The sequence below is a fragment of the Electrophorus electricus genome, chromosome 6 (assembly GCF_013358815.1).
Source record: "Electrophorus electricus isolate fEleEle1 chromosome 6, fEleEle1.pri, whole genome shotgun sequence".
In the NCBI taxonomy this organism is placed as follows: Eukaryota; Metazoa; Chordata; class Actinopteri; order Gymnotiformes; family Gymnotidae; genus Electrophorus; species Electrophorus electricus.
In genome coordinates, this window is record NC_049540.1 from 17908522 (window position 1) to 17928758 (window position 20237).

The 20237-nt window shown below is 41.4% G+C and overlaps 2 protein-coding genes across 2 annotated transcripts in view; one reads left to right on the forward strand and one right to left on the reverse strand.

Annotated features, from left to right (window-relative positions):
• On the forward strand, positions 1–20081 carry taok1b (TAO kinase 1b). Its single transcript, XM_027019007.2, has 21 exons — positions 1–93; positions 478–613; positions 6695–6943; positions 8960–9031; positions 9817–9918; positions 10064–10109; positions 10693–10789; positions 10992–11105; positions 11205–11296; positions 11391–11484; positions 11612–11693; positions 12160–12327; positions 12524–12727; positions 13592–13729; positions 13924–14160; positions 14318–14446; positions 14702–14905; positions 15219–15458; positions 15705–15917; positions 16077–16259; positions 16360–20081. The coding sequence occupies exons 3-21, from the start codon at positions 6812–6814 to the stop codon at positions 16900–16902; spliced, it is 3090 nt and encodes a 1029-aa protein (XP_026874808.2). The 5' UTR covers positions 1–93; positions 478–613; positions 6695–6811; the 3' UTR covers positions 16903–20081.
• Positions 9848–20237, reverse strand: part of coro6 (coronin 6) — a 23749-nt gene continuing 13359 nt past the window's right edge. The window contains exon 11 of the mRNA XM_027019028.2: positions 9848–10102. Coding sequence (XP_026874829.1) covers positions 10088–10102 — 15 coding nt within the window. The 3' untranslated portion in view covers positions 9848–10087. The remainder of the gene's footprint in view (positions 10103–20237) is intronic.

Consider the following 20237-nt stretch of genomic DNA (forward strand, 5'->3'; position numbering starts at 1 on the left):
CAAGCATCGAAAGTGAGGAAGGCTTTGAAAATCACTGCCTGGCCACAGAGAGTATTAACATACTTGCCACGGGTGAAGAACTTTATGGTTAAGGTGACACGATGATCTGTGGATCGTGACAACACTGTTGACATGGTTTAGACGGTTTCAGATAGTTATGATGATGATGTTCGCAAACTAGCCTCAAATTTACTCGTGTTTGTCACAGAGGGGAGGAGGTGAAAACTACTCGCCGCCATCTTTTGGAAGTGCCTGGGAGTGGGGTGTTAGCTTTCAAGCTATAACATTCATTGGCTAGTTTTTGGGCCTCAAGTGGTTGTAATATTGCTTCTGAATCATCACCTACAACATAATCAACATTAACGTTTTCGGATACTCTAGATTAAGCGACTGAACAACGCCACAAGAACTGTCGAAGTCCTGGTGGAATAAACAAGTCCAGATTTGTGTTCAAATCTGTGCTCCACTCTTTTTCAGGGGCCAGTTGGTTGCACCCAGTTCTTCCCAAGATATCTGTTGGCTAAGTAGCTAGATAGCGAGCTAAGTTAGCAGTCTAGCTAGCTAAGGTTTCCTCCCGGAGTCCTGCTTGTCTCAAAACTGGCCTATTGGACAGGTAAGGTTGTTGAAGTAACCAAGCACAATGTATGTTTTTCTTTAAGATTTTGTCAGTAAGTAGAATTATGTTGTCACCATTGGCTTGTTGGACATTGACTGAGTACCAATTAGCCATCTAGCTAACATTAAGACACCTTGATACTTACCTAACGCAAGCTAATTGCAGTAGTAGCTAGCTAATGTTAGATAACAGTAAAGTGGTGGCAAGAATAGCTAGCTAGCTAGCCGTTCGGCAAGTTAGCGCATTAGCTACCCAGTGTTGTCTCAAATGTTTATGGTTTAACATCTTGTAGCTGTCGAGTAAATCTTAAATATTTAAGGTATTCAGGCTAGCAATTTAAAAACGTATGGTTGTAAGCTGAGAACATCTGTTACTTTTACAATCATTCTCCTGATGTAAATGACATTCCTTGTCCATTAAGACAGTTTATGGCTAATGAGACAGTTTTTGATATCTCATTAGCTAGTGTCGTTTAGATAAGTCGAACACTCAAAGTTCTGAAACTTCAGTTATAGATAAACAAGATTCGCTAATTAACTTTGATTAAGATGGTTCACGATTTAATATGCCGTTTAGCTAACTAGATAGTAGGTTACTTTAGCTGGGTTGGCTAAGTAGCTAACTTTAGCTAGATATTTAGTGCGCTTAAAGACGTGCGTGCCCTAGCTGTTTTGAAAGGTTGAACAGAGGCAGATAAGTTGGCTGCGTACCTGGCTAATGAAAACTTCACGTTCGGGTAATAAATTGTTAATTTATTAAACTGTCAGTGATTATTAGTTACCAGTTGTACTGTCACATCTGAACTCCAGATACCAAACTGGTAGCTATTGCTAGCTAGCGTACAAGAATGCTCATCGTCGCATATTGCAACGGCACTCCCTCCTCGTTTCAGTGGACACTTTCACACGCCCGCTGCTGGCAGTGAAACTGTCATTACTAACCAGGTGAACAAAGCAGTTATGTTATAAACGTTCGATTTAATAAACTTCGGTATCGTGTTCAGCAATATTATAAACAAAACACAGTTAACAGAAGGAATCAGGTAACTTCGACCATGTTCCTTTCTTGTCAGCGTCTAAACTGCTTGCAGTGCTCTGACGTGCGCTGCATTCCTCATCCCACTGTGTTGACATTGCGTAACACTCTGAACTGACCATGGATCTTTCTGCCTAGTATTGCTCACTAAATATGCACGTTTTAAATATTTTTTTTCCCTGAGACAACGTCGACAAGATCTCTTATTTAAACTACTTTATTTCTTATGATTGACCTAATGTGATATTTAATTGATTTCATTTGAAACATTTATTTTGTGTAGAACAGCCTAGGTCAAATGTTTCCTAATGGAAAGGTTAATATTTAAAATACATTAGTTATCCCACAGATTACATTAATGTAAGTTTGTCTTGTCAGAGTGCAAAACAGGAATGCTACAATGTTTCAGAATTCTCACACACAGCCTATGCAGTGAAGTAGGGCGAAATATTAAAAATGAAATTTTTGAATCCCACAAAACGCATTGACATGGTTAGCTTTCCTTTGATGTATGAGATATGATTGTGTACAATTGTGGCTATATTTTCCTGTTGAATCATAATATTAATTACTCTGAAGTGTGTCACAGGCTATTGTATCTTCATGTGAAAATCTTAAAGCTGTACTGATAGTACCCACGCAAGATTGGATAATATCTCATGGATGCTTGCTCATGTTGTTGTAATGTTGCAACTTTCCTTTCACTACATGCTTGAGTGCATAAATTGTGTTTATTTCTTTTTGTGACTGTTGACACAATCATTTCACAACTGACCAGCTGGGGTTTGAGCATTTAGACAGTCTACTAGGTTGTGATAATTTATTGAAGTAGCTGTGGCAGTAGTCATAGTAACACAGCAATTTATGAAAGGTTTAGTATGAAGGCAAAAGGCTTGCATACACATTTGTTAGCCATCCTCTAGCTCTTCAAAGATGGTCAGTTTCTGACCACAGGTCCACTGTTGGCTGGATATTTTTGGGTGGCGACTGCTCTTAACGAGCCGCACAGTCAGCCTGGCACATGTAAAAACCCTGGTAGCACTGGTGTGCATGATGAACCTGTTCCAATTCAACACCCACAACCATGCCACTAGTGTGTTATTACGAATGCTGTGTTGGGAATGGTCAACTAAATGATATTTCTTATTATAGCAGTGGTTAGAAACTGACTAGTAATGAGCAGGGTAGAAGACTGCTAACAAATGTGCATGCAAATAGGCAACAGTCTGTAACAGTACACTTATAAAATGCACCTATGATATAATTTGCCTAATAATATTGCCAGTGAGCATAGGTACAAGATGTGTTTTTAATATAGTGATTAGTGAGTATACAACTGTAATGCAGTTGGGCTCTAAGGGGGGTAATGATGTCTGAGCTATGTTCTCTAACAAAAACCTAATATAGCCTAATATACTGTCACATCTCTGCACATAGCTACTATTAGTGGCTATGCTGACTGTCACATCTCAGCATAGACCTATACAACAGTGGCTAGCCACTATACTGATTTAAAATTCAAATTAGTGTTTGTTTTTTACAGAACAATGCATGTACAGAACAAGAAGATGCCAAAATAATGATGATCAAATCCAAGAGATGTTGGAAAAAAGAATTTGTACTCAGTCTTGCTGTTGTAGCTATATAAGGCATATTCTTCTTTGTTATTTAGGTCAGAGCTTGTGTTTGATCAAGCAGTAGGCTGTTGATGTAATGGGCTATTGGTGTAATATTAAGGCAGTTGCTTTTTACATCTGGAGATTGTGAAAATTGTACTTGAAGGGTTATACCTAGAGTGCTTGGAAATGGTTTCAAACAGAACATTAAGTTCATACAAAATGCCAAAACATTGGTTCTCCTTCCGTTGTTTATCAGGTACTTTGTTGCATATAACTTTCTTCCTGGTTTAGCCATGTGCCTCTTGTTTGTAGCTTTATTATCTGTGCCTATGTGTGTGTTATCAGACTGAACAGCAAAGATAGCGTGTTTGACACGCTAATGGGTTGTGAGCCACTGAATCAGAAGATTGCTACATCATTAACTTGATCTCTGTCTTTAGAGCATGGTTGATTATTCAAATAAAACTAAGGTTGTTGACAAGTAGAAGGCAAAGGTCATCAGTTTTGATTACAAGAGTAAGTTATCAGGGGACTTTACATGGGGGAAACTTACTTGTTTTTTGTGATTCCCAAGTCATAAGGAAATGTTCATTTGATTGGTTCTCTTCATGTTCCTCCTTCCTGCACTTAATGATTTATCAGAAATGTTTACCTGTTCACCCTACAACTTGACAGTGGTATGTTCATTCATTCATTCTCGCCACTGGCATTAATTCATAAGGAGGTTATAATGAATTCATTTACACTAGCTGAATGTGTAAGCTGGTAGTTGTTTTGTTTTCAAGACAGTTATCTGGCACTTGCAGCTGCAGGGTGGAATACTGTATTGTGAAAATGGTGGCTCTATGGTGTGTGTGTGTGGGAGAGGATAATGTGTGATCATGTACTTAAGAAGGATGGTTGTGCGATTTCACTATGATCACTTATACCTTGTTAATTTATATTTTGGATAGTAAGCAAACCTTACAAATGGCGTTTGGACATTTTGTATTCATCTCTTATTTAAGGGCTGGCAAGGTCAATGCTCCTGAGCTTTGTAATGAATAAGGGGCACTGGTGAGCCTTGATGTGGGTCTGTTTTTGCATCGCAAGCGAATGTCTTGTCAGGTGTTGTAGTGAATATGAAGGTATTGTTTTATTTTTCTACTTTGTGAAATCTGTGACAGATATAAGCTTCTTGGTGCCAACATCATTTAAACTTTAGCTCTTACTGATTAGTGCAAAGATATTTTGTAGTTTTCACAGCAATAAAACTAACATTTTTCATGGCATTTTGAAATGCAAGCCTATGGTTTTCAAGACGGACTGCTTTGACAGTTCAGTTGACATGGAATGCATCATGTGCCTAGTCTGTAAATGTCAAAATCAGGAGGTTAGATAAGCAAGTGGATGCTCAGAATATTTTCCCCATCAAATCAATGATAGACAGTTGAGGCATATATGATGGAATCTTTGGTAGGAATTACAAGTTTATCTGTTTAAAGGAAGACCGTTCTTAGTGACTTATTTAAAGACGATCTGATAAGTGGACTTTCTTTTACATTGTTAATGCATGTTCCTTGTTATATTGTGAACTACCTATGAATATCACCTATCACACAATACATTTTTAATCAACAGCCTCCACAGTACTGATACTACTGGAGGCAGCAATATCTGAGCTCTCAAACACATCACAGGATTTCTGTGTTGTGAGCATCCTGACCAATCTCAGGCAGTGCAGATGAGCGTTCTCCAGGTGTTCTTGATGAATGACCTCATTCACATGATCCTACAAGTGTAAATGGTTTTGGAAAAAATAATGCAGCCATCAGTAATTATCACATCAGAGGTTCACCCATGTGTTTTAATATAACCTATTAAAAGCATGTAACAATATGTAGTGATATAGTCATATTCTCTGCGTTGTGCAGCCCTAGGACCATAATTTAAAAGACAATTCTTGTATATCTGTAATTTTGTATCCAAATGCAGTCACTTTTGCCTGCCCCTAAAATGTCTTCTGAATTTTGGGTAGGTCTCCAAGTCTCAGCAGGCGGGGCAAAGATAATATTAATCAATAAGGTCGTGTTTTTGCATGGCAATGAAATCCCAATGTATAAGCCTAAGTATGTCATGTTAGAGAAGTAAAATGTGCTTTGATTTCCATTTCTTGCTGCCTTTAAAATCGCTAGGTTCACTGCAAAAGAGAGCTTGAGAAATTGATTTCATTTCTAAAAGGGTCTTATGAAGACCATAGAGCTTTTAAATACCACAAATACCATAATGCTGTACTGCAGGGAGCTCCTCAAAAACCAGACCAATGCCAGAGCCTGCAAAGATCCCTACTCCCAGGCAGCACAGGGTCTACTGCTGAGAGCACCTGTGGCTCAACAAGCAGCCCAGCTCAAGCAGTTTGACATCATGCTTTCTGTAGGGGGGAATTTGTTTTTTGCTATATGTAGGGGTCAGAAATCTGCTACACGATTGTGAGAATTTATGCTTTTCAAAATGTATGGTTAGTAATTTTAGCTTTTGAAATACTTTATAAACTGCAGGTTTCTAAATGTGGGCACACAGTATCAGAGATGTGAAGCGCCATGCTTACATTAGTCCTGGTGCTCTTCCAGTGTTTCAGCTCTTTATGTCATTGTAATGCACCAGAGCCAGCTAGTCTGCCCAGTCACTGTTATCGAATTGAAATTTTGCATGTTAGTAACATACCTATAACATCTGTATTGAGTACTTAACCAGAACATTGGCTAATGTTCCTACCAATCATATTTATAATGTTAACGACAACAACAACAAAAAAAGACTAACACCACATATTTTCCACATGATGACAGGATTTTATGAAGGGGTGGGAGGTGGCAGTTCTAATTTTTGTAAGGGTGGCATAAGCCAACTAGTGGTATCGGACTGTCAGACTTTACCGGCATAAAACAGTATAATAAGTAGCTGTTATGTAAGGCTGATATTTCTGTCTTATCACTGCAAAATAGCCTAGATGAAAAAATGCTTTGATTAAAAAAAACTTATTAGATTGGAGAGGAACTTCATTCAGTTGTTAAAATGCAGTCTCAGTCTGGTTTACATCTGAACCATACAATTGATTCAGAAAGAATCACCCACCCCATCTACCCTATTCGTTGATACGGAGATAGAGAGCATGAAATCAGCATGAAGCGTGATTGAGTTGACCTGTGAGCATGTCAGTGACTTTGGAAGTCAGCGACTGCGGAGGTGCTGTGTTCTCAGCCTGTGCCGGGAAATGTTTTAGAAGTGCAGACCAACTCTGATCTTTATTAACACTATACTCGATTTAACCATACCTAAGAGAAGGCACGCCATTTGACCCTTTCCATTTATTAGTATGTCACCTAGAAATGCAGACTGCAGACCTGCGCATCTAACTCTGCATGTTGTGCTACATGTGCCCCAGGTCCCTGTGCGCACACTGCCTCCCTCTGGCAGATGAGTCATCAGCGGGAGCCTGTGTGTGGCAGTCGCACGGCCAGATAGTCCCCAGCGTGCGCGCCTGCTGCCCGGCCCACACAGCATGCCCTCCACCAGCCGGGCAGGGAGCCTGAAGGACCCCGAGATCGCAGAGCTCTTCTTCAAGGAGGACCCCGAGAAGCTCTTCACCGATCTGCGCGAGATCGGCCATGGCAGCTTCGGAGCTGTGTATTTCGTGAGTGTCTCTCCACAGGCACGCCAGCTTACCTCAACTCGTTACCGTGTATTTACACTGGTTTTCTCTGTGTTGATGGACAATATGAACGGGAACCACCCACAAATTCGGTTTTAATTTCCTCTACATTTTAGATGTTTGGTTTTTTTTGTTTTTTGTTTTTTTTTCTTTCTTTTCTTCTTCAGTGTTTGTACTGCACATATTTAAGTTTTGCTACCATTAGTAGCCCCTTCATTATCATTTTTTTCCTGTGCAGTATTAGCTTGGCCAAACGTAAAGCTGGGAGCATTAAAAATGAAACTAATTCTAGTTCAGTTTCAGGAAGTGTTGCTGAAGTCAGCCTCGATGTTGCAGAGCTAGAATGACAGGACTAAATTCCATTCCCACATCTATGAGTAAATGGAACTGTTGTAAGGTGTAATTAACTTTCTTGGGATGCCGTGTTGTCTGCAGTATCAAACACTGCTCTTCTTACATGTTACTTGCATCAGGTCATGTTTCAAAAGGAAACAATGATTAAAGAGGTTGTAAATGCAATTTGAGCGTAGTAAGACATGTCTGCCTTGTATAGGTTAACGTTGTTGTACTATGTGAATTAGATTTGGTACCACCCAGTATCAGTCAGATACCAGCAAAAAAATAAATAATCGTCTCTCAGAATAAAAAAGTAAATCCCTTGGATTCCTTGTTTAAGCACTTTTGAGCAACAGGGAGGTAGTCACTCATATAAAAAGATCCTAACATTTCAGTTGAGAAGATTATAAATTAGGCTTTATAATAAAATAAGATTATATAAGATCATAAATTAGGCATTTTAAATTAGGCTTTCCCCCCCCAAGCACTTGATTAAAATTTTGTTCACTTCATTTCTACCATCTTCCAGCCCTGTTGATGTTTGCCTTGTTGCACCACTTAGGTTTATAGCAAGAACTTCAAAATGCCCTTGAACTTTTTGCACTGCCTAAGAGCCAGCACATTCAGGACTCACATACCGGCAGCAATACTGCACTCTGCTACCTATGCATATTAGATGTATGTAGCAGGGAATTGTTGGAAGAGGGTAATTCCGGTGGAATTTATTGATGATGAGTGCAAGGAGAACTTTTGAATGTTTTGCATGGTTTGCATGGCAGCTAGACGTGCATTTAAAAAAAGCAAGAGGAATTTGATAAAGCCATTTACTGGCTCAGACTATTGGGCAGAAATCTAGGTATTCTAATCAGATTTTGCTTACTCTAATTGAGTATGTGGATGTTTGCATGACTTTCTACACAGTAATTACCTTAGTTCTACTGTGAGAGTGTACATGTAAATACATTTATTGCTTAGTCTAAGACTAGATCTAGTCATCATTTGAAAACTGTGACCTAAGGCTGGGCAATTTGTTCAATTATATATAATTAGTGTTTTAATGCAATGTGCATATGCTATGATCTGAAACCACTCGTGGATTGGGACCAATTCATGAAAGTAATACACTAAGCACAAGTGGTTGTCCTATACCCAGAACACTTGCTATAGATCAGGTAACTGTATCTGCATCATCTTCAAGTGTTATATATGATGAGAGGGAAAAAAAATTACAGGTGATCCTGTAATAGTCCTCATTTATTCTCATTTAGTGTTTTGCACATTACACTTTTGTGAAGTTGTTGCAATATTCTGATTATTCTTCCGTCAGATTTCTTCCCCCTCAACATTCTAATAAGAAAAAAGTATTATTATTATTTTTTTTTTTTCCAGTTGGATTAGCCAACAACTAGGAAAATCAAATGTCAATTGTGAATCATCCATAAATTTGGGGGGAATGGAGGGTGGGGGCTATCCAGATTTAAGTCTGATTGCTAAATGACACCCAACGTACTGTGTTGCTGTCTTTCCTGCATAAATTGTTCAATATGATTGTGGTCATAATTAAAACAAATTTCATATTTTGACATCAGTAGTTGACTTTATATATATTTTTGGATATTTTGATGATGAAAGTGATGAAGTTTAATGTTTGTCTGGCTGCAGGCCCGTGATGTGCGGACCACTGAGGTGGTGGCCATTAAGAAGATGTCTTACAGTGGAAAACAGTCCAACGAGGTGAGTCAGCTGCTCGCCAGCACTGAGCGTTGGACACCGCCCACGGCAGCTTTGGTCTTCACAATGCAATTAAAGAACAACTTTATAATAACATGTTTTAGCAGTGGTGCTTGCCTGTTCTAGTCATATCGAAACAAGAACACCTGCCTCCCTCAGCTTTCATTTGAGCTATGGGAGAAAGGCTGATACGGTATTTATTATATTGTTTTTATTGATTTGATTTATTTATTATTGCTGTGACAGGGAACATTTTATTTTCATTGTTCGTTTACCCCTGACAGTGTGGACAAGGTTAGACTACATTGCAAGGTTGACAGCCTTGGACTGTTTGGAAGTGTAGACACTATTAGAGAAACTGCTGGACTAGCATTACACATTTTGACTATTTTGACATTATCTTGATCTCACCAAATGACCGTTTTCCTGTCTGTTCTCACTCTTATTACATGTGTTTATTTCCAAGCACCCATTCATAAATTCAGTAGATTTACTGTAGTCTAAGGTGAATTGGGAAATTATTTAAGGCTTTAAGGTATAATACTGTGACCTTCTGGTTCTTTTTACTCAGGGTCAAGACGGAGCTGATGTTTGAGAACAAATTTAACGCATGAACTTAGACTTGACTATGTATTATTGTGACTGTACCACAGCCTTAACAAAATAATGAAACAAAAAATATCGATGCTAAGTGTTTTGATAGTAATATCATGAGGTATTGCATTTATTTATTTTTTTTAATTGTTAAACATCAATGACCCCATGTTCCTTGTTCCTCTTTACACAAGAAATGGCAGGACATCATTAAAGAAGTAAAGTTCCTCCAGAGAATAAAACACCCCAACAGCATAGAGTATAAAGGATGCTATCTACGAGAACATACAGCATGGGTAAGAGCACATCTCCTCTCCTTGTGCACATGCATGTACATACACACTCTCACTCATTCTCAGACTCACTGAGACTTTTACAACATCGCCGTATTACTCGGTTGTACATGGGAGCGAATCTGATCGTCTTTCTCGTCATCTTCAGCTGGTGATGGAGTACTGTTTGGGCTCAGCCTCCGACCTCCTGGAAGGTAAATGAATCCTTTTCAGCAGGAGTATTTGCTAAATAAATTCATAAGCATTATCCTGCATCATGTCCAAGGCACAGGTTCATTCTGGAAAAAGGCATCTCTTTTGGACATATTTCCCTCAGTCATTTCCAACAGCTCCATGCCTTGCAAGATTTGGTTGAAACATGCACTTTCTGTTTTTGACCCAAACTTGAATTTAACTAGTCTGACAACCGATCCAAAGTAAGCATCCGTATTGGATCACCTGTCACAATTAAATGATTCAGTGATGGACAATTATGCAATAAAGTGCGGTGTGTGTGGGTTTAACTTCCTATTATCTTGAGTGATGTAAGAATTATAGCCACAGTTTGTAAAGTTAGGATCTAATGACTTCCAACTCTAAAGATAAGCCTTTCCCATAAAATTGTTTTCATGGCCATTATGTAAGTTATGCTCAGCCCTTGTAATAAATGTATGACCATGTTTAATATTCTACTAATATTAATCAAATAATTTAAACTCTTCAGTTATTTTAAGCTAAACTCTTTGCTTCAGTTTTACCAGTATGATTCACTGCGCTTTCCTTATTCTTTATTCACAGTTCACAAAAAGCCCCTTCAGGAAATGGAGATTGCAGCTATTACCCATGGTGCTTTGCAGGGGCTTGCCTACCTTCATTCTCATAACATGATTCACAGGTAGGTGCATTAGTTTTATTAGTAGGTTTATGTCTTTACACACTTGATTATGAGTATTTACTTGGTATATGAACATTACAGTACATTAGCACATTACATTACAATAGCACGGTACATTACAGTACATTAGCATCAACACATTTCTTGTATTTGGTAAATGGCACTGTTCTCTCTGATGTCACCTACTTCTCCTGTTTCCCAGGGATATTAAAGCTGGGAACATCCTGCTCACCGAGCCTGGACAGGTCAAACTAGCAGACTTTGGTTCTGCGTCCATTGCCTCTCCAGCCAATTCCTTCGTGGGCACACCATATTGGTGAGCATAGGGCTGTCTCTGGCTTTCAGTATACTTTTTCACAGCTTTGTTGTTAGCATTTATACAACACCTCACCTTTTCTTACTCCTCTCTGCTCAGGATGGCCCCAGAAGTGATTCTGGCCATGGATGAGGGACAGTACGATGGAAAGGTAGATGTCTGGTCTCTTGGGATCACCTGTATAGAACTAGGTAAGGTGGCACCAAGCCTGTGTGTGTATTTCAAAGACTTGGAGCGAAAGACACCGTCTCACCTTTTTTTTCTGCACCATCTCACCCTCTGCAGCTGAGAGGAAGCCTCCTCTGTTCAACATGAATGCGATGAGTGCCTTATATCATATTGCGCAGAATGAGAGCCCAACACTGCAGTCTATTGAATGGTGAGTCTACAGTGCACATGGTGCAAAAGTTACAAGATTCTGATATCTATGATGTGCCAACAGGTTACAGAGAGCATCAACTTGTTCAGAATAAGAGCCGGTAATCCTTTGCTTTCTTGTTTCCTAGGACGGATTACTTTAGAAATTTTGTCGACTCATGCCTTCAGAAAATTCCCCAGGACAGACCACACTCAGATGATCTGCTGCAGGTGACTATTAAACCCGCCCCTTTCTTTAACGTTAAATGTTGAAAATGACCACAGAAAAGGTGTGAATGTTTATTTAAAAGTTAGATATTATTAGAACATCTGTTTTGATGTGGTGAATCATCTGTTCAAAGCAAAAAAATTGTTAGTATATTGTACTCAAATATGATAAGTGGCCTGAATAGTAAGTTACCAATAAAAGACTGTACTCCCTAACCACCTCAGAAAATGATTGTTTAACCAAAAAAAATTTTGTTTAACCATTGCCTTTTTCTGAGCAATTCCAGAGCTGTATCCATGTCAATAATATTGTGAAGCTGTTTGTTTACATTGGCTCTGGGGAAAAAAAAAACAGATGTTTTTGCATAGCTGCTAAGTTTGTTGCTGCAAAACTAAACTCCTTTAACCACTTTAGTAACAATTACAAATGTCTGTGGCATAAAATTTAATACAACTCCTCTGCACACAGCATGCCTTTGTCCTGCGAGAGAGGACAGACACAGTTCTGATGGACCTGATCATGCGGACCAAGGATGCGGTCCGAGAGCTGGACAACTTGCAGTACCGCAAAATGAAGAAGATCCTTTTTCAAGAAGCCCACAATGGACCAGCCAGCGAGCCCCAGGAGGGAGATGAGGTCAGGCAGCCATGTTGTTGTACATCTGAAGGTTGTGTTCTGTGGGGTGGTGAGGGTATGCATTTAAAAGTTCTTTCTTAAGTTCAGCGTTCAAAGTTTCTATTTCTTGACATGGATCTGTATCCTGTTTTGACAAGGGAATGTAAACCAATAGTGGTTTGCTGTATTTTTTTTTTTTGTGTGTGTGTGTGTTTAGGAGCCAGAGCAGGGCGCTGGCCGTACGGGCACAGTGAACAGTGTGGGCAGTAACCAGTCCATCCCAAGCATGTCAATCAGTGCCAGCTCTCAGAGCAGCTCCGTCAACAGCCTGCCCGACGCTGCAGACGACAAGAGTGAGCTGGACCTGATGGAAGGAGACCACACTGTCATGTCCAACAGCTCCGTCATACACCTCAAACCTGTACGTTCTTCTGCAGCCACCCTAAGCACTTCATGACCAAGCAGTGAATGGCAATCCGGGGTGTGTCTCTGATTTCAAAATGATTCAGTTCAATTATGGTTCTTTAAGAAACTACTCAAATCTCATCCCATGTTTGGGTACTCATCAGAAGGTTGTATATACAAGATGGTTACCTAGTAAACATGACTTAACTACGTTCAGTTCCTTCTTGGAAGATGCGCCGATTACATGCAAAAAGTATGGAGGTCTTTTAAGATACTAATCCTGATTTTTTTTTTTACGTGAAAACTGAGCAGTTTTCTTCTTGCTCCTTTCAATTTCACGGGAAACAACCAGAGCTGAGACAAATCAGGTATTTTATTCACGATAGGATTCATGGGCAAGTTTGCCATTTTCTCTAGTGGAAAAGATAAAAGGTCAAGGTTTTCATCATACCTCGTAAAACTGTGTATGCCACTTCACATCACAAATGGGACAAATGTTATTTCCTAGTTTCTGACACCACTCGAGCACAGCATCATATTTTACTCATTTGGTACGATTCAGAATATTTTTTGTGTGTGTATAAAAATATTCAAAATTGTAGTACAGTTTTCAGAAAAAAAAGAACATTTCGGACATATATATATAAAATAAAAATAATTGTACACACACACACACACATCTATATCCACATATACGTATATGTGACTGGAGGAACTATTTACCCAGTAGTGGAATATAGAGAATATCTTCAGTTCTTTGAAGATAGTCATTATTATTATAATTAATTTATAACATTCTAAAATGCTACTTTAAAAAATTATTGTAACAAATGGCTGGCATGCTGCAGCATATGACTCTTTTGGTTGTTGCTGTTGACAGGAGGAAGAGGAGGTTTACCGTGATGACCCGGAGGCCCGAAGCCATCCCTCTGAGGCCCAGGCAGCCCCAGCCCAGCCCCCACAACGCAAGCATCACCGTAACCGCGAGCACTTCGCCACCATCCGCACTGTCTCACTGGTGAGTCACTGCCTCCCAGGGGAACAACAGGTGTCACTCCTGAATCACTTCCAGCTGATCCAATTATCAAGCTCCCTTTGTATCTCAGAAGTTGTTTCTTGAGCAAAGGTGGTGGAGTGATATTTGAACACAGTGTTGCTCACTGGGTTTTTGCCCCCTTAACCCTAACCCCCCCCCCCTCCCCCCCAAACAAGGTGACAAGGCAGATGCAGGAGCACGAGCAAGACTCTGAGCTGCGGGAGCAGATGTCCGGCTATAAGCGCATGAGACGGCAGCACCAGAAGCACCTGATGGCCCTGGAGAACAAGCTGAAAGCGGAGATGGACGAGCACAGGCTCCGCCTAGACAAGGAGCTAGAGACGCAGCGGAACAGTTTTGCTGCAGAAATTGAGAAGCTGGTCAAGAAGCACCAGGCAGCCATGGAGAAAGATGTAAGTGTACCATGAGCTAAGCTCTTCATGTTTTTTATGCATGTCATAAAAAAAAAACTGGTTACCATCAACACATCTCCCATATGTTTTATTGGGTTGCAGTGTGAATTTTGCAAACATTCATTATGATTTTAATTACTCTGGAATTCTTGTGAAGGCCAAGTCATTTGCCAATGATGAGAAGAAATTCCAGCAGCACATCCAGGTCCAGCAGAAGAAAGAGCTGAGCAGCTTCCTAGAATCCCAGAAACGAGAGTACAAGCTACGTAAAGAGCAACTAAAAGAGGTTCTGCCTAATACTCTGCCATTTCTGTGTATCTCTAAGAAGCTGAAATGTTCCCATGAGCAATACCAAGAATAATTTAAAAAGAAAATCAATTTAAAAGATCTAAATTTGAATTTTCAGCACCATTTTTATCAACATATCATCTTTTATCACTGGATTCTGACTTCTCTAGCTAATAATAAGCAGAAATGTTGGTGTCTGCGCAACACTTCCTTCATTACATTCCTCCTCACTTGAATGCCACTATGTACTCAGGAGCTGAATGAGAACCAGTCCACGCCCAAGAAGGAGAAGCAGGAGTGGCTGTCTAAGCAGAAGGAGAACTTCCAGCACTTCCAGGCAGAGGAGGAGGCCAACCTGCTCCGCCGGCAGCGCCAGTACCTGGAGCTCGAGTGCCGGCGCTTCAAACGCCGCATCCTCATCGCCAGACACAACGTGGAGCAGGACCTCGTCCGAGAAGTACGTTCCAAGATCCAGCCTCTTCGCCTCTGTGGCATCTAAATTCAGAACACGCCTTCGTATTCAGTCACGACCAAGTGGCGAGTCATAATTCACAGCAGTGAACAGGCCTGTTTGTATGGCCATGAAACATTTTATGCACGATGCATTATAGGCTCTTGAGAATCATTCTTGGGGACTTGATAAAACTCTAGTCTATTTGCCATGTGTGTTCTTTGACTTTGAAGTCTTTTGTGGCCTTGTGCTGTGTGTCTTAAACTCATACCTGCAATTCACCCCAAACCCCCACCCCTGCCAACACAACGCAATGTAGGAGCTGAACAAGCGTCAGACACAGAAGGACCTGGAACATGCCATGCTGCTGCGCCATCATGAGTCCATGCAGGAGCTGGAGGTGCGGCAGTTGGGCACCATCCAGAAGATGCGCACCGAGCTCATACGTCTGCAGCACCAGACTGAGCTCACCAACCAGCTGGAGTACAACAAACGCAGGGAGCGGGAGCTGAGGCGCAAGCACGTGATGGAGGTCCGCCAGCAGCCCAAGAGCCTCAAGGTAGGTGGGTGGGTGTGTCTGGGATCGATTTGCCAGCATCATACCCTTTTTTTTTTTTTTTTTTTTTAAAGGTGCAACTAAACCAGACACAGTGGGAGAGCCTTAACACAACACAAAGGGTTGCAAAGGGCCCCAACTCATGTTCATTTTCCTTCCGATTTCTTTGTCTTGCCACTGTTCTCGCGCTCTCTCTTTCTCTGCACAACCCTCCCCCCCCCGTGTTGTCTTTTTGCCTGCTTGCCTCAGTCCAAGGAGCTGCAGATCAAGAAGCAGTTCCAGGACACATGTAAGATCCAGACTAGGCAGTACAAGGCCCTGCGTAACCACCTGCTGGAAAGCACGCCCAAGGCCGACCACAAAGCTGTGCTGAAGAGGCTCAAGGAGGAGCAGACACGCAAACTGGCCATCCTGGCGGAGCAGTACGACCACTCCATCAACGACATGCTATCCACGCAGGCTGTAAGTCTCTAGAGCCGCAGAAGACATTTTGTCCATGTTGTGCAGTCCTGATTTGATTGGAGGTGTGTATTTTTATGTAATGATTTCCGGCAGAACCCTTCATTCTGATCCTTTCCCCACAATACGGTGCGTAACCCCGCCTTCCGCATTGCTCCTCAGTTGCGATTGGATGAGGCCCAGGAAGCTCAATGTCAGCTGCTGAAGACACAGCTGCAGGAGGAGCTGGAGCTGCTAAATGCATATCAGAGCAAGATCAAGATGCAGACAGACGCGCAGCATGACCGCGAGAGGAAGGAGCTGGAGCAGAGAGTCTCACTGCGCCGAGCCCTCCTGGAGCAGAAAGTGGGTCCAAAACGCAGCAGCTTTCTGTACTAGTGCACCTGCGAGTTTTGTTTCGCATTATTCTGGATTGACCGTAGCGTTTGTTTTTTCCCCGTCTCAGATTGAGGAGGAGATGCTGACCCTGCAGAATGAGCGTTCGGAGCGGATCCGCAGCCTGCTGGAGAGGCAAGCGCGTGAGATTGAGGCCTTCGACTCGGAGAGCATGCGTCTGGGCTTCAACAACATGGTGCTCTCCAACCTGGCCTCGTCCGATGGGCACAGCCACAGCTTCCCTGGGGCGCCTGGCGGCTGGGGCTCCCAGCACGGGGCTAGTTCACAGGGTGCAAACTGGGGAGGTGGGGGTGGAGGCAGCTCAGGGCCCGGAGGGCATCACGGCAGCCAGCATGGCCACCACCATCACCCCCCCAGCCAGAGTGGCTCCATTCAGCAGTCATGGGGCCACGGCCTGCCCACTGCTGCGCCTCTCCCCTGGGGCCACCACGGCTCCGGGGGCAGTCAGCGGTCAAGCAGCAGTGGGGGGGTGCGGAACAGCCCCCATGTGGTGCGGCGGACATCATCGGGGGGGCGCAGTGAGCAGGGGATGAGCAGGAGCACCAGCATCGCCTCTCAGATCTCCAACGGCTCTCACCTGTCCTACACGTAAGACCGCCCACGCTCTGCCCACTAAAACCCACCTCACACTGTTCTGCATTGCCACAGGAGAGGGGGATGGGAGCATGCCAAGGTCAGAGGGGGGACGCCTAGGGAGGTCTGAGCACTCACCGTTGTTTGCTTTCCTCCTCTCTTCCTTTTTTTCGTTTTCAAAATACCCCACACTAAATTCATGCACCTCGAGGACGCACACGTGGAAGACCCTGATTATAAAATAGGAAAGACTCTTGCACATTCAGCTTGGTTATATTTGCAGACTTAATCAGTCCACAGCATATTCTTTGAAGTACAGTGTGTGAAGCACAGTTGCGCATCTTTGGCCATTTTAGCAGTGCATTAAAGTTGAGTTATAAATGGAGGATTGCATGAATACGAATGTGTTGGGGAGAGTGTGGTGTTGCCTCAGTATGTTAAGCATTAATGGTATGCTTATTGAGTTGAGTTCTGTGCAATTCCTCTAACAGGAAGTAAAGGTTTTTGTATGTAAATCTGTCATGGGTTTCATCATCGTCTTGTTTGCAAGTTATTGCTCAAGTTACAGAAACTTGTACAGTCCACATATATTTTCAGGAGAAACATTGAAGTACATATGGTATACACACGGTGAGATGGATGTTTTTAATATTATTGTTTTAATAAAAGTGTCCCAGGAGCCGAAATGTGGACAGAAACAGGAATCATTAAGAATTGTCTTTTTTCAGGACCCAGTTTGATTCAGTCAAGGTTCATCATTTATCTTTAAAACGTATATGATTTTATTCCATTTTCATAAATACTGTTATTAAAATTAACAACTAGATTAGTTTTAAAACTCTAAGAACATTATTCAAAAAGATTGTTTTCTGTATAAATTACCGGGAGGTTTTTTTTTTTTTTAGTTTTTGTTTAGAATACTTTTTTCCCCCCCATTTACAATGCTGTGAGAATCCCAGGGAAATGTGGCAGTGATAATCCTCTTAGAAAGTTAGATGCCAGAGTTGGCAATATCGAAAAAATTATTACCAAAGTTTTTACACAGTGCTTAACATCAGTATAAGCACAATTTAAGGGCAGGTTTGGTCAGATTTCTCCTTGTTGCATTAAAATAGTCTGTGTTGCTAAGTAGTGTGTGTCAGGTTTGTTTATGGGTCTCAATGGCCAAAAGAGGAACTGTAAGTCAGAATGGGGAAAGAGACCACCCTACCCATGTCAAGTGTATTTTCACAGATTGACATTTAATATGGGATAGGCCTGGATTGGGAACAATCACATGGAGGCACAGGACAGAAGGTCAAGAGATGGACCCATGTGCTGATTAGTATAGAGCTAGGTTTGTGTGTCATTTGTTTCGTTATGTCAGAGAAGTGGGGTTTTGTTTTAGGCTGAGGTATTTGAGATATGTCTGTAAGGATGGAATGTTGTAATATTTCCCACAGTGATGACATAGGGAGGGCAATAAAAAAAATTGCCAGATGTCATTCAGATATCGGATTCCTATTCAAAATGGCCAAGTTTATTCTCATCCTAGCTATGCAAGAGGAGGCTTTCAGCATCTGTAATTTGTCCCCTGTTCTCCGTCCTCTCTCTCGTGTTTCTTGGACCTCTGGTGCTCCCTCCTGCCCCTCCCCAGGCTTGGCATCAGCACAGTGTGTGTGGGCTCAGGGGTGGGAAGGTCCGTCTGGGGCAGGCTTGCCACAACTGAATGTGTTTGCTGGGAGAGTGGGTGCCGCTGCTGACGCACCTGCAGCGCCTTTGTCACTTTGACGCCTGTGCCAGACATCCACCGCCCAATATCCACCCCCAACCGAACATTTAGAATGACATGGGGGGGGGGGGGGGGTCATATATAAGTGTGATATGTCAAAGACATATAGAAAGGTGACAGCTTTAAGTGGGATGTATAGGCAAAGTTTGTGTATATTGTACATTTAGAAAATTAAAAAAAAATATATAAAGCTATGAAAGATGAACCCAAGTTTAAACTAGATTTAAAAATTAACTGCTTGAATGTGAAGAACCTTTTTTTTTTTTTTTTTTTTTTTTTTTTTTTTTTTTAAAGAAAAAAAAACAGCTTGGTTTCTAATATTATTTAAAGAAAATTCAGGCAGAATCTCACAGGGGTTGAGCACAGCTAAAACTCCTTGGATTCAATTCCATTACCCCGCCCTTCCACCATTCAGATTTTTTTCCACACTGATAATGTTGTTCTTTCATTATCCCTCTGGGCCTATCCCTCTGCTTTCTCATTCTAGCAGTGGCCATGGAAAAATATGGGAAGGATTACTCAAGGTGTTTCATCTAGATCAGAACGAGATATTTCTATAACTACTACCAGGGCCATCAAATTGTTTTGATGTTTTGATTCACTGCTGAGAATGCTTCAGTGTCCGCTTGATTAGTGAATCAATTAGCTTCGTGTGGCACATGTTCTCGGGTGCATGCATGGCTTCACTGATTACGCAGAGACATCGTTAAGATCAACCTTAATCTAGCCTATATCACAAAGCCAGTTGAGCCATTGCACTTCCAGGCCCCCAAGGACCTGGGCCAAATAATGGAGTAAGGAACCATGGCATTCTGATGCTACATGTCAAATTACTTTAAACACCTACTTGCTCCATTGGGATCAGCTGAGTAGCCTTAAACGTAAGAACCCAGGTTACACAGAAGCTGCTCATTACTTCTGGCTGTTGGCTAAGGGTCCCTAAGGTGAATCCTGCCTGAGTATCAGGCCTGATCAATGCAGTATGTGGAGGTGGAAAGTGGAATTATGCCCTCTTGTGGTAGTGTAATCTGCTGTTATATTGTAGCCCTCATCATTCCCATGTTTTTATGACCCTTTTCAAGTGTGAGAACAAGGGGAATGGGCGATGACAATGCCAGGGGTACGTCTCTGTACAGTGTGTTTACCAGTATTCCTCCAAATGTTTGTTTTTTTCTTGATCATTTTTTCTTTTTTCCTGCTTTAACGTTACCATAACAATCCGTATATAACCTGTATTAAAATGTATAGATTGTGAAAAGCAGAATGTTGCAGAGATTACAGCAAATGTATGGTTATTCACAACAGAAAAGACAAAAATATTCTGAAAACTTTAGGGGGAAAGTGTACCGTTTTGTTTGTAATTACTCCTTTTGTTGGCAGAGGGCTACTGGATAAAGAATCAACTGTAATAAAGTAATTTTAGTATATTTTGGTCCTGACTGATTTCTTTGTGTGACTGAGTATATTCAAACAACTGTATAAGGAAAGTTTAACTGAATGATTAAAATGATTCGAAGAGAGAAGACATCTTGACAGGTTACACTTCATTTGTACATTTATTCGTTTCCCAAAAGTATGGTCTC

What these genes read in the sequence shown, in the direction of transcription:
- taok1b (XM_027019007.2), top strand. Translation starts at nt 6,812, where the DNA reads ATGCCCTCCACCAGCCGGGCAGGGAGCCTGAAGGACCCCGAGATCGCA. An exon ending in AGCCTCCGACCTCCTGGAAG is followed by an intron (nt 10,110 to 10,692) that starts GTAAATGAATCC and finishes CTTTATTCACAG; the next exon opens with TTCACAAAAAGCCCCTTCAG. An exon ending in ACATGCTATCCACGCAGGCT is followed by an intron (nt 15,918 to 16,076) that starts GTAAGTCTCTAG and finishes ATTGCTCCTCAG; the next exon opens with TTGCGATTGGATGAGGCCCA.